Source organism: Anolis carolinensis, unplaced genomic scaffold (genome assembly GCF_035594765.1).
Source record: "Anolis carolinensis isolate JA03-04 unplaced genomic scaffold, rAnoCar3.1.pri scaffold_7, whole genome shotgun sequence".
NCBI lineage: Eukaryota > Metazoa > Chordata > Lepidosauria > Squamata > Dactyloidae > Anolis > Anolis carolinensis.
In genome coordinates, this window is record NW_026943818.1 from 35,932,846 (window position 1) to 35,946,597 (window position 13,752).

At 34.0% G+C, this 13,752-nt stretch overlaps 1 protein-coding gene across 1 annotated transcript in view; it reads right to left on the reverse strand.

Moving 5' to 3' along the window:
• The window catches only part of safb (scaffold attachment factor B), a 47,986-nt gene extending 34,904 nt beyond the window's left edge, over positions 1-13,082 (reverse strand). The window contains exons 1-5 of the mRNA XM_062959852.1: positions 12,718-13,082; positions 7,496-7,583; positions 3,282-3,346; positions 2,986-3,183; positions 822-887 (exon numbers count right to left, since the gene is read on the reverse strand). Of these exons, the coding sequence (XP_062815922.1) occupies positions 822-887; positions 2,986-3,183; positions 3,282-3,346; positions 7,496-7,583; positions 12,718-12,930 (630 nt within the window). The 5' untranslated portion in view covers positions 12,931-13,082. The remainder of the gene's footprint in view (positions 1-821; positions 888-2,985; positions 3,184-3,281; positions 3,347-7,495; positions 7,584-12,717) is intronic.
• Positions 13,083-13,752: the final 670 nt, after the last annotated feature.

The window sequence follows — 13,752 nt, forward strand, 5'->3', positions numbered from 1 at the left end:
AATAATAGAGTAAAATAAGACATGGAATAATAATAATAAATACAGGAAAATAATACATGTAATAATAATAATAATAAGATCAGAGTGAAATAATAAATTTTTCAGTCTTAAAAAAAGGGCTGAAAAACTAGGCTTATACTTGAGTATATACAGTAATATATTGTATGTATATATAACTTGTAAGCTGCCCTGTGTCCCCTTCGGGGTGAGAAGGGCGGGATATAAATGTGGCTAATAAATAAAATAAAATAAATAAATAAATCTCTTCATTCCCACCAAATACTTTTATGGTAATAATAATGAGATGGAAGCCAAAGAGTGTCTGAAGAGCATTCTCAGGACGAGCTACTCTTTAACTGGTCTTAAAAGTTAAACTCAATAGAGTTTATGCCCTGCCCAGAATACAGGAGGGGTCTATCAAAGGCCACTCCATCCAACCACTACAATAATCTTTCACAAAAACTTCTTGGAATCCAAATAACAAGAGAAGTTGTACCAATAATTATTTCTGGGGAAGGCTTAAGAGTAATCAAGAGCAACATGTACTAAAGGACACCGAGTTCTACTCCTGAACACACTGTTTTTACGCTTGGATGGGCTCACAGATCTTCCTGCATTGTATTATTTATTTATTACTTATTTACAATATTTATATTCCGCCCTTCTCACCCCGAAGTTGACTCAGGGCGGGTCACATTATATACATATAGGGCAAACATTCAATGCCCATATACACATAGAACAGAGACAGACACAGAGGCAATTGTATGACTTTAGTACCCAGTTAGTAGACAACCACAGGAGGGGACAAGTGCCATTACCTTTGCAGTCGGTAAATCAGGGGAAGAAGCTTCTAGCAGCTGGTCATCAAGCTCATCACCATTCTCCTGTCGGGAGTGAAAACCGAAAAGATGCACAAACGTCCTAGAAAAGTTTCCTCTCAAACAAGCTCAAAGGAGGATGTTATCACGGCTTACTCCAGACCTGGCCAAGGATGGCTCCCTTCCTGGATCCCCAATACCCCCAAAAATGAGCCAGAATCTTGTTTACAAAAGATTCCCAAACATATTAATGGAAGTTGGCAAGTATGTGGAATAATTACACACATACACACGTAAATGCAGTCACCAGAAAGTGCAGGTTACTCCCCAAATGAAGAGATAAGCACTTCAAGGTCCAAAGAAACTGGATTCTTTGGGGGGGGGGGGGGGGTAGGTCTGGAAGGTTGGAATAAATAAGTCCTAAAACAACACAAGCCCTTAGCAAGCCAATCCCTTGACCTTGGTTGCCACACAGAATAACGACACCTGGGCCTCTGCTATGACCTTGCTTTTGCAATCATGTGCACCCTTCACTTCACTTTACTTTATTTCTTATTTAGTTGCTCTCCACCAGAGTGCTCCGAGCGACTCACAATTTAAAATATCATTCCACAATATTTATTTATTTTTCAAACTTATATGCCGCCACTCCCCTAGGGCTCGGGGCGGCTTACAAGAACCGGCTAAAATCAACAATTTAAAAACATCTTTAAAAAACATCTTAAAAACATCCTAAAAGCACCTTTTAAAACATCAATAACAGAACTCAAAAGCCTGCCGAAACATTCAACAGCCTGATTTATTCTGTCTAAAATGCTGTTATCAGAATACCGTATATACTTGAGTATAAGCCAAGGCACCTAACTTTACCACAAAAAAACTGAGAAAACATTGACTCCAGTATAAGCTGAGATACCAATAAAATTACATTAATTGAGGCATCAGTAGTTTAAATGTTTTTGAACCTTTACATCAAACTGTAATTTAAGATATAACCGTTCAACTTTGATTAAATCATTATTTCCATTTTCTTCAATGTAAATGTGTTTATGTATACAGTAGAGTCTCACTTATCCAACATAAACGGGCCGGCAAAACGTTGGATAAGCGAAGATGTTGGATAATAAGGAGGCATTATGGAAAAGCCCATTAAACATCAAATTAGTTTATGATTTTACAAATTAAGCACCAAAACATCATGTTATACAACAAATTTGATAGAAAAAGTAGTTCAATATGCAGTAATGCTATGTAGTAATTACTGTATTTACGAATTTAGCACCAAAATATCACAATATATTGAAAACATTGACTGCAAAAATGCGTTGGATAATCCAGAACGTTGGATAAGCGAGTGTTGGATAAGTGAGACTCTACTGTACTTTTAATAATAATAGAGTGAAATAATAAATGTAACAACAATAATAAATGCAGTAAAATAATAAATGTAATTATAGAGCAAAATAATAAATGTATTAATAATAATAAAAATAGAGTAAAATAAATGTAAAAGTAACAATAGAGTAAAATAAATGTAATAATAATAATAGAGTAAAATAATAAATGTAACAATACCAATAATAATAGAGAAAAATAATATATATACCATATATACTTGAGTATAAGCCGACCTGAATATAAGGCGACCAGGGCCCTCACCCGAGTATAAGCCGAGGAGGGGGTTTTTTTCAGTCCTAAAAAAGGGCTGAAAAACTAGGCTTATACTCGAGTATATATGGAATATTATTATGGAATGCCTTGCCGCCCTATATGAGAGCCAAGCGTGAGTTAGGGCCTCTTACCCTAGCACTTAAGACCTGGCTCTTTACTACAGCTTTTGATCTATGTTAATTTTATCAATATTTGTATGTAAGTATTTTTATCCTTTACAATTTAGCTTGTAAATCACCTAGAGCATCTTGGATGGAGGGCGATTAATAAGTAATTAAATGATGATGATGATATACAGTAGTTCTGCTACTGTTCCTCTTCTGGCCTTGGCAGGAGCACAGCACAAATACACACTATGACAGCTGCAGCCAGAAACTAAAACAGTCTGGGCAGCACAGTCATCAAATGATTATAAAATGGTGTGGTTAAGAATCAGCAATTGTTTGTCATACATTTAAAAATAACTGTAAAGAAGCATCCAGTGTTTACTTACCTCACTCTCCATTAACTGCTCTGGAAGTTCTTTCATTTCAACATCAATATTGTCCTTATCAGAGTCAAGAATGTTTTCGGAGCTGTAGTCATCTCCACCGTCGACAGCGCTGGAGTTGTCTATTTCAGCTTCGTCCAGAACACTCATGTCCACCATGTCGATCTCATGCAGGTTTTCTGAACTAGCTTCAGCATCCTCCTATAATGGAGTTGAAAAGACAACCACACACCCTCATTCCTGTGACTTGAAACAGAATCTTTAAAGACTAAATTAAGTTTCCCATATATTGTTCCTACCTGTTCATCTCTCGAATTCTCCTCCAAACCGTTGTCATCTCCACATTCTTCTTCCGGTTTACGCCCTAACAAACAACATATGACTGTTTTACACATTTATTTTCTCATTTACGTTGATCTTAAATAAGACATTAACAAAAGAAGATATGTACCATTTAGAAGCCATACTAGCTGGAAAACAAGACTTAAAGCATGTCCCTGACAGCATAAAATGCAATTTCAATACTGCAAAAGAATTGTCTATACCCTGTTTCCCCAAAAATAAGACAGTGTCTTATATTAATTTTTGCTCCCAAATATGCGCTAGGTCTTATTTTCAGGGGATGTCTTATTTTTCCACCAAGACGAATTCACATTTATGGTTGAATTTTTAAAAATGAAAATTTATTGTCTACTGTACAGTAGTTGTCATCATAAAACAGCATAACCAAACTGTGAATCCTTTCAAGAATTTCTATATTATATTTTATTGCCAGACTGTTTTTAAATTACTGTTTTAAATTTCTGTTCGTATGTAAATTTATGTTGTTTTTGGGCTTTCCCTGTGTAAGCTGCCCTGAGTCCCTTCTGGGAGATGGAGGTGGGATACAAGAATAAAGTTATTATATTATTATTATTATTTCTTGATACTACCTTTATTTCCATGTACAACAATCTATGGCATGTACATTTACCGATCCTGCATGCTTCCAAACAAAAACTTTGCTACGTCTTACTTTCGGGGGAGGCCTTATATTTAGCAATTCAGCAAAACCTCTACTAGGTCTTATTTTCTGGGGATGTCTTATTTTCAGGGAAACAGGGTAGTTTCAACAAAGGAAAAGGCTGATATACAAAAAGGTCCATTCAAATGTTTGCCACATGGGTTTCAAATAGTTCCAATATTTTTTTAATGTTGGAAATAGCAACCTTTTAAGGCAGAGTAGGTGTTTTTGGGCAACTGAAATAACACTTCTGGAGATCTGCTATATATTTTGTGCATTGCCATATCTTTGTTCCTAACAGTTCAGAGAGATAACCAGGTCTATCAGTCAAACAACTGAGAAGCCTAATTTGCCTTGCATGAATATTAGTGGAGGAGAAGATTCACTCAAATGAGCATTTACTGTTTATACTTGAGTATAAGCCTAGTTTTTCAGCCCTTTTTTAGGACTGAAAAAAAAACCCCTCCTTGGCTTATACTCGGGTGAGGATCCTGGTGGGCTTATATTCAGGTCGGCTTATATGGTATATTTATTATTTTTTCTGGAACATGGCCACACAGCCCGAAAGACATACAACAACCCTGTGATCCCGGCCATGAAAGCCTTCGACAACATATTATTTTTCTCTATTATTATTGGTATTGTTACATTTATTAATTTACTCTATTATTATTACATTTATTTTACTCTATTTTTATTAATACATTTATTATTTTACTCTATAATTACATTTATTATTTTACTGCATTTATTATTACTACATTTATTATTTCACTCTATTATTACTAAAAGAATACATAAGCACATTTATATTGAAGAAGATGAAAATAATGATTTAATCAGAGTTGAACAGTCATATCTTAAATCACACTTTGATGTACAGATTCAAAAACATTTAAACTACTGATGCCTCAAATTAATGTAATTTTATTGGTATCTCAGCTTATACTGGAGTCAATGTTTTCCCAGTTTTTTTGTGGTAAAATTAGGTGCCTCGGCTTATATTTGGGTTGGCTTATACTTGAGTATATACGGTAACTCTTCTCAGGAAGGTTATGATCATTCCAAATAGTGTGAATGCCAATTGATCTCCAAAAGGATCACACTTCCAAAAGACTATGGAGATACCTGGTTTTCCAAAAGGTTATGATCTCTAAAAGGTTATACATTTCCAAAATTTAATTGCTTTAAAGCTCTGCTTATCAACTATCTCAGTCCTAAGGCTTTATGATATAGATGATAAAAACATTGTAATAATAAATGCATATACTGGTTATAATTGCTCATATCTGTATGCAACACCATGCATCTATAACCCTTTATACTAGATAGTTGCTACATCTTTTAGTCAGCCTGAACTTGAATGGAATTCAATACCCTGAGACAACAAGATGCTGTCTGACTTGGGAAACTAAGCAGGATCATACATGGTTAAGACCTGAATGGGGTAATCACCAAGAAATACCAAGTGACAGTATTCCTTGTATAGACTCTAAACCACGGGTCCCCAAACTAAGGCCCGGGGGCCACATGCAGCCCATCGAAGCCATTTATTCGGCCCCTGTAGTGACTGCTCCCTCCTCCACCGAGGAAGGCACATGCAGCCTGGTGCGCCCTTTGCAAAGCTTTGCTTGTTTATAATGATATTTTAATTATTATTTAATTATTAATTATTAAGGGGTGTTTTGCTAGTGCTTTTGGTGCACAAAGGCATAACGGGTTTTGTCTAAATGGCCCAAGGGGTTTCTTCCAACCCTCATTATTATTATTATTGACAGAAGGACACAATATAACACAGTAAGCGAGATATATATGCTGATTTCGTACCATAAATTCACAAGTCAAACACTTCCCAAGCATTTAGGACTGTGTGATTTATTGTTTTTGTTATTATTATTGTTGTTGTTGTTGTATGACACAGCAAACTAGATAGATATGCTGGATTTCGTATCACAAAATCACAAGTCGAACACTTCCCAAGTGTCTAGGACTGTGTGATATTATTATTATTATTATTATTATTATTATTATATTAACAACAACATTGAGGCTGGGTGGCCATCTGTCAGGGGTGCTTTGCTTGTGCTTTTGGTACAAAAAGTAGAAGGGGGTTGGACTAAATGGCCCAAGGAGTCTCTTCCAACACTCTTTATTATTTTTATTATGATTATTATTAACATTAAGGCTGTATTTGTTCACAATTTGTTTTGTTTTTTTTACTTCAAAATAAGGTACAGTAGAGTCTCATTTATCCAAGCTAAACTGGCCGGCAGAAGCTTGGATAAGCGAATATCTTGGATAATAAGGAGAAATTAAGGAAAAGCCTATTAAACATCAAATTAGGTTATGATTTTACAAATTAAGCGCCAAAACATCATGTTTTGCAACAAATTTGACAGAAAAAGTAGTTCAATACGCAGTAATGTTATGTTGTAATTACTGTATTTACGAATTTAGCACCAAAATATCACGATATATTGAAAACATTGACTACAAAAATGGCTTGGATAATCCAGAGGCTTGGATAAGCAAGGCTTGGATAAGTGAGACTCTACTGTATTATTATTATTATTGTATGACACAGCAAACAAGATAGATATGCTGGATTTTGTATCACAACATCACAAGTCGAACACTTCCCAAGTGTCTAGGACTGTGTGATATTATTATTATTATTATTATTATATTATTATTAACAACAACATTGAGGCTGGGTGGCCATCTGTCAGGGGTGCTTTGCTTGTGCTTTTGGTGCAAAAAGTAGAAGGGGGTTAGACTAAATGGCCCAAGGAGTCTCTTCCAACACTCTTTATTATTTTTATTATGATTATTATTAACTGTAAGGCTGTATTTGTTCCCATTTTGTTTGTTTTTTTACTTCAAAATAAGGTATGTGCAGTATGCATGGGAATTTGTTCATACTTTGTTAAAAAAACTATAGTCCGGCCCTCCAACAGCTGGAGGACCGTGAACTGGCCCCCTGTTTAAAAAGTTTCGGGACCCTTGCTCTATACTCTATAACAGAAGACGACAATGATAAACTTCTGAGTGTTTAAGAAAATCTTTTGAAATTCATCAACAGATAAGTTGATGGCATGTAAACACATGCTAATGATTAGAAATGTGATTTTTTTGGGGGGGGGATTGTAATATATATTTCGGACTTCCTCTATGGGAGATTCTGAAGCAATTCGAAATCATAAAATCACGAAACTGAATAAGAGGGAGATAAATGGCAACGATGAATCGAAACAAGGTTTTTCTAAATTGTGCAAGTGTACTGTTAAAAGTAACAGTCATCAAAGCAATTTAAAAGGCAAGATCCAAACAGTAACATCTAAGGATGAAAGAACAAAGCAAACCCAAACCAAACAGATCTCACTACCTATATCACAGAAATAAACAAAACAAAGACTCTGGGTGACGAAGCCAGAAATGCGTATTTGTGGAAGAAATTATGTTGAAAAGAGGAACAAATGTCAACAGCACAACAGCAGACCATTTCTGTACCTTTCACAGTTCTTTTGGGGGTTCTCTTGGGAGTGCTCTCTGAAGCAACTGGAATTTCATCAGGATTTCCTCCTTCTTCCTCAATTGCCTGTTAGAAAAGGACAACGGTGAGTTGTTTCAGAAACAGCAAGATTCTGGCTTTGTTACTCAAAACGGACGGAAAATGGCAAAATTGACCAACACACAGCAACGTGTGGAATATGGAAAAAAATTTTTATCAGGGAACCAATATTCTACTTGGATTTTATACTTTTATTACCAGTAATCGCTGGTGTTTAATGTTATGGTTCACCAGACAATCAATTAAGATACTGTAAAGACACATCGATGGAAACAAGATTTCTTACAAGAAAAAAATAAACTTCCAATCCAATATATCTGAACCGACAGTGTAAGTGGTGACAAATTGCATTACATGGATTATTATGGCTGTGAGTGTTATTCTTCTGTTGCCATGTTTATTTTTATTTACTGTATTTATATCCCACCCTTCTCAACCCGAAGGGGACTCAGAACGGCCATCAACCAGAAACCACAACAAAAATATCCACTGTGCAAATGTCTCTGGCTTTATCTGGAAATACAAAAATGATTTACTGTATATACTCGAGTATAACCCTAGTTTTTTTAGCCCTTTTTTAGGACTAAAAAAAAAACCTCCTTGGCTTATACTCAGGTGAGGGTCCTGGTGGGCTTATATTCAGGTTGGCTTATACTCTATATATGGTATATTTATTATTTTTCTCAATTATTATTGGTATTGTTACATTTATTATTTTACTCTATTAATTATTATTACATTTATTATTTTACTCTATTATTGTTACTTTTACATTTATTTTACTCTTTTTATTATTATTAATACATTTATTATTTATTTATTATTACACTGCATTTATTATTACAGTAGAGTCTCACTTATCCAAGCTAAACAGGCCGACAGAAGCTTGGATAAGCTAATATCTTGGATAATAAGGAGGGATTAAGGAAAAGCCTATTAAACATCAAATTAGGTTATGATTTTACAAATTACGCACCAAAACATCATGTAATACAACAAATTTGATAGAAAAAGTAATTACTGTATTCACGAATTTAGCACCAAAAAATCACAATACAGTATATTGAAAACATTGACTACAAAAATGGCTTGGATAATCCAGACACTTGGATAAGTGAGGCTTGGATAAGTGGGACTCTACTGCATTATTATTACATTTATTATTTCACTCTATTATTATTAAAAGGATACATAAGCACATTTACATTGAAGATGAAAATAATGATTTAATAGAGCTGAACAGTCATATCTTAAATTACAGTTTGATGCAAAGATTCAAAAACATTTAAACTATTGATGACTCAATTAATGTAATTTTATTGGTATCTCGGCTTATACTGGAGTCTACGTTTTCCCAGTTTTTTGTGGTAAAATTAGGTGCCTCGGCTTATATTCGGGTCGGCTTATACTTGAGTATATACGGTAGTAAAATATTTCCATTTCATCCTTCTTCATGAGATCTTAGGGCAGCCTACCAGTGAAACAGGGAGGTCTTCAAATATACTAGCTTTTGCCTATTGGATTCTCCCTATTTAATGTATCTTATTGCTAGCCCATTGAAGGATAATCTATGTGCATTATCAGATCTTATTTAACTATCCCCATGGCTACATTTCTAAGTAAATCTATATGAATAATGAATGTCAAAGTTTGTATGCATGCATGTATGTTTGTGGACGGTTTCCACTTCCAGAGAATCCTGTGACTCCCACCAACAATGGATCTGGATGGAAATATTACTAATATTGTGCTATACTAATATATTAATCATAACATTGTAATGTAATAGAATACTAATAATACAATATAATAATGTTTTAATGTTTTTACTGAGACTGCTCTTCCACCCCTATGCATGATTGCCCTTACATCATCCAACAAGCTCTACCCAGAGTTCTATGCACAAATTCCTATCCTCTGAATTTCCTGTAATTATTAATGTTCAGGTTCTAAATTGCTATTGATGTTGTTTTATATGGCTATAATGTTATAATTTTACTGATCTATGTTGATTGGGCTTGTCCCCATGTGAGCCGCCCCAAGTCCCTTCAGGAGATGGAGGCAAGATACAAAAATAAAGTTATTATTACATTACTATAATAATATATTATAATATTGTGCTATGCTAATAATATAATTTATATATACATACAATACTATTAATAATATTGTAATACAATATAAATACAATATAACATATTTTATATATATATATATATTTACTAATAATACTGCAGTATAGTAGTACAGTATATGTTGGGTTATTTTGTGTTATTATGTTTGTATTTGAAGCATTGAATCTTTGCCTTTTTGTTTGTTGGAATTCACCCTGAGTTCCCTTGGTGAGATAGGGAAATTAATTTATTTTTCTTTAAAAAATCTCTGTTTGCAAATCCATTACAACTTGCACACTCGGTTTGCTTCTGACACGAGAAATAAATAAATAGGGCGGAATATAAATAAAGTTTTGTTATTATTATTAGTATTATAGTAGAATATAATAATCTATAATACTAATATTGTGCTATGCTAATAACGTAATATATTGTAAGTACATATAATATTATTACCATTATAATGTAATATACTAATGATAATACAGTATAATAATATGTAATAATATTGCAAATTAATAATACAAATATATTAGTTATAATACTACTGGTAATATATAAAAACATAGAATAATACGGTTTCATTATTGTGTATTTCTATATTTGAAGTTGTATTGTAATGTTTCTAATTGTGAGCCGTTTTGAGTCTCCGTATGGAGAGATAAAGCAGGATATAAATAATATATATACAGTAGACTTTCACTTATCCAAGACTTGCTTATCCAAGGTTCTGGATTATCCAAGGCATTTTTTTAGTCAATGTTTTCAATATATCATGATATTTTGGTGCTAAATTCGTAAATACAGTAATTACAACATAACATTACTGCGTATTGAACTACTTTTTCTGTCAAATTTGTTGTATAACATGAGGTTTTGGTGCTTGATTTGTAAATCATAACCTAATTTGATGTTTAATAGGCTTCTCCTTAATCTCTCCTTATTATCCAAGATATTCGCTTATCCAAGCTTCTGCCGGCCTATTTAGCTTGGATAAGTGAGACTCTACAGTGCTATAATGTAATACACTAATAATACACTATAATATGTAATAATATTGCAAAATAATAACACCAATATATAAGTTATAATACTACTGGTAATATATAAAAACATAGAATGATAGCACTGTTTCATTATTGTATATTTCTATATCTGAAGCTGTATTGTAATGTTTCTAATTGTGAGCTGTTTTGAGTCTCCGTATAGAGAGATAAAGCAGGATATAAATAATATGTATACAGTATTGTGCTATGCTAATGCAATATATTATATATACATATAATATTAATAATTTTGCAAAATTAATACAGATATATTAATTATAATACTACTGGTAATATATAAAAACACAGAATGATAATACTGTTTCATTATTGTACATTTCTATATTTGAAGATGTATTGTAATGTTTCTAATTGTGAGCCGTTTTAAGTATCCAAATGGAGAGATAAAGCGGGATATAAATAATACATATACTGTAATAATATTGCAAAATAATAATACGAATATATTAGTTATAATATTAAGAAGTAATAATACTACTGGCAATATATAAAATCATAGAATGATAATACTGTTTCATTATTGTATATTTCTATATTTGAAGTTGTATTGTAATGTTTCTAATTGTGCGCCGTTTTGAGTCTCCGTATGGAGAGATAAAGCGGGATATAAATAATATATATACAGTACTGTGCTATGCTAGTAACCTAATATATTGTAGATACATATAATATTATTAACTTTATAATGTAATACACTAATGATAATACAATATAATAATATGTAATAATATTGCAAAATATTAATACGAATATATTAATTATAATACTACTGGTAGTATATAAAAACATAGAATGATAATACTGTTTCATTATTGTATATTTCTATATTTGAAGCTGTATTGTAATGTTTCTAATTGTGAGCATATAATATTAATAATATTATAATATAATACACTAATGATAATACAGTATAATATTGCAAAATATTAATGTGAATATATTAATTATAATACTACTGGTAATATATAAAAACATAGAATGATAATACTGTTTCATTATTGTATATTTCTATATTTGAAGCTGTATTGTAATGTTTCTAATTGTGAGCATATAATATTAGTAATATTATAATATAATACACTAACGATAATACAGTATAATATTGCAAAATATTAATGCAAATATATTAATTATAATACTACTGGTAGTATATAAAAACATAGAATGATAATACTGTTTCATTATTGTATATTTCTATATTTGGAGCTGTATTGTAATGTTTCTAATTGTGAGCATATAATATTAGTATTATTATAATATAGTACACTAATGATAATACAGTATAATATTGCAAAATATTAATGCGAATATATTAATTATAATACTACTGGTAATATATAAAAACATAGAATGATAATACTGTTTCATTATTGTATATTTCTATATTTGGAGCTGTATTGTAATGTTTCTAATTGTGAGCATATAATATTAGTATTATTATAATATAATACACTAATGATAATACAGTATAATATTGCAAAATATTAATGCGAATATATTAATTATAATACTACTGGTAATATATAAAAACATAGAATGATAATACTGTTTCATTATTGTATATTTCTATATTTGAAGCTGTATTGTAATGTTTCTAATTGTGAGCATATAATATTAGTAATATTATAATATAATACACTAATGATAATACAGTATAATATTGCAAAATATTAATGCGAATATATTAATTATAATACTACTGGTAATATATAAAATCATAGAATGATAATACTGTTTCACTATTGTATATTTCTATATTTGGAGCTGTATTGTAATGTTTCTAATTGTGAGCCGTTTTGAGACTCCATATGGAGAGATAAAGTGGGATATAAATAATATATATATACACAGTCTATGGTTTTATTTTTAACTGCCCCAGGCGACTTGGGGGCAGAGGCCTGTCACATAAGCGATTTTTGAAGAGCTCTGGCGCAGGCTTCCCCTCAGGCCTGGCTTTCTGAAAAGGCAAACGAGGCTCACGTTGCGGAGGCGCTCGAGGAGGACGCTCTTGTTGCCGCCGGCGTCCAGGCTGCGGCGCTTCAGCTCGGCCCGCAAATCGATGACGCGGAGGTCGGCCAGGCGCCGGGAGGAGGAGGACGAGGGCGACGAGGCCTCTTCGCCTTCCAGGCCCGGAGCCGTCGTCGTCGTCGTCGCCGCCGCCGCCGCCGCCGGGGCCTCAGCTTGGGCCGCCATCCCTCACACAGCAGCCGCGGGATTGCTCTCAGAAGACGACAACAATCCGAGGCCTTCGGACTCCTTTTTCCGGTTCTCCCCTCAGACAAAATGGCGGGAAGAAAGAGAAGCGGAGACCAGCCACAGGCGAGACAAGGCTCCTTCCTACTGCGCACGCGCGGCTCCTCCCTCAGTGGGTGGGGGGAAAAATAAGACGCTCTTGTCGCACTGCGCACGCGCGGCTTCTCCCTCCTCTTGTGATAGAATAAGGAGGAGCGCTGCTTGTCGCACTGCGCACGCGCGGCTTCTCCCTCTTGTGATAGAATGAGAGCTCTGCTTGTCGCACTGCGCACGCGCGGCTTCTCCCTCCTCTTGTGCTAGAATAAGGAGGAGCGCTGCTTGTGACACTGCGCACGCGCGGCTCTTCCCGGGCGGGGGAATGAGGATACTGTTTTGTAAGCGCCACCTGTGGAGGAATTAGGAAAGCGCTGCTTCTCACACTACGCATGCGCAGCTGTTCCTCCCGTGGAGGAATGAGAGCGGTGCTGGATGCACTGCGCACGCGCGGATTTTACTCCCTCCCGTAGAGGGAGAAAGAGAGCGCTTTTGGTCGCACTGCGCACGCGCGGCTCTTCCCTGGCGAGGAATGAGAGTACAGTAGAGTCTCACTTATCCAAGCTAAACGGGCCGGCAGAAGCTTGGATAAGCGAATATCTTGGATAATAAGGAGGGATTAAGGAAAAGCCTATTAAACATCAAATTAGGTTATGATTTTACAAATTAAGTACCAAAACATCACGTTATACTACAAATTTGAAAGAAAAAGTAGTTCAATACGCAGTA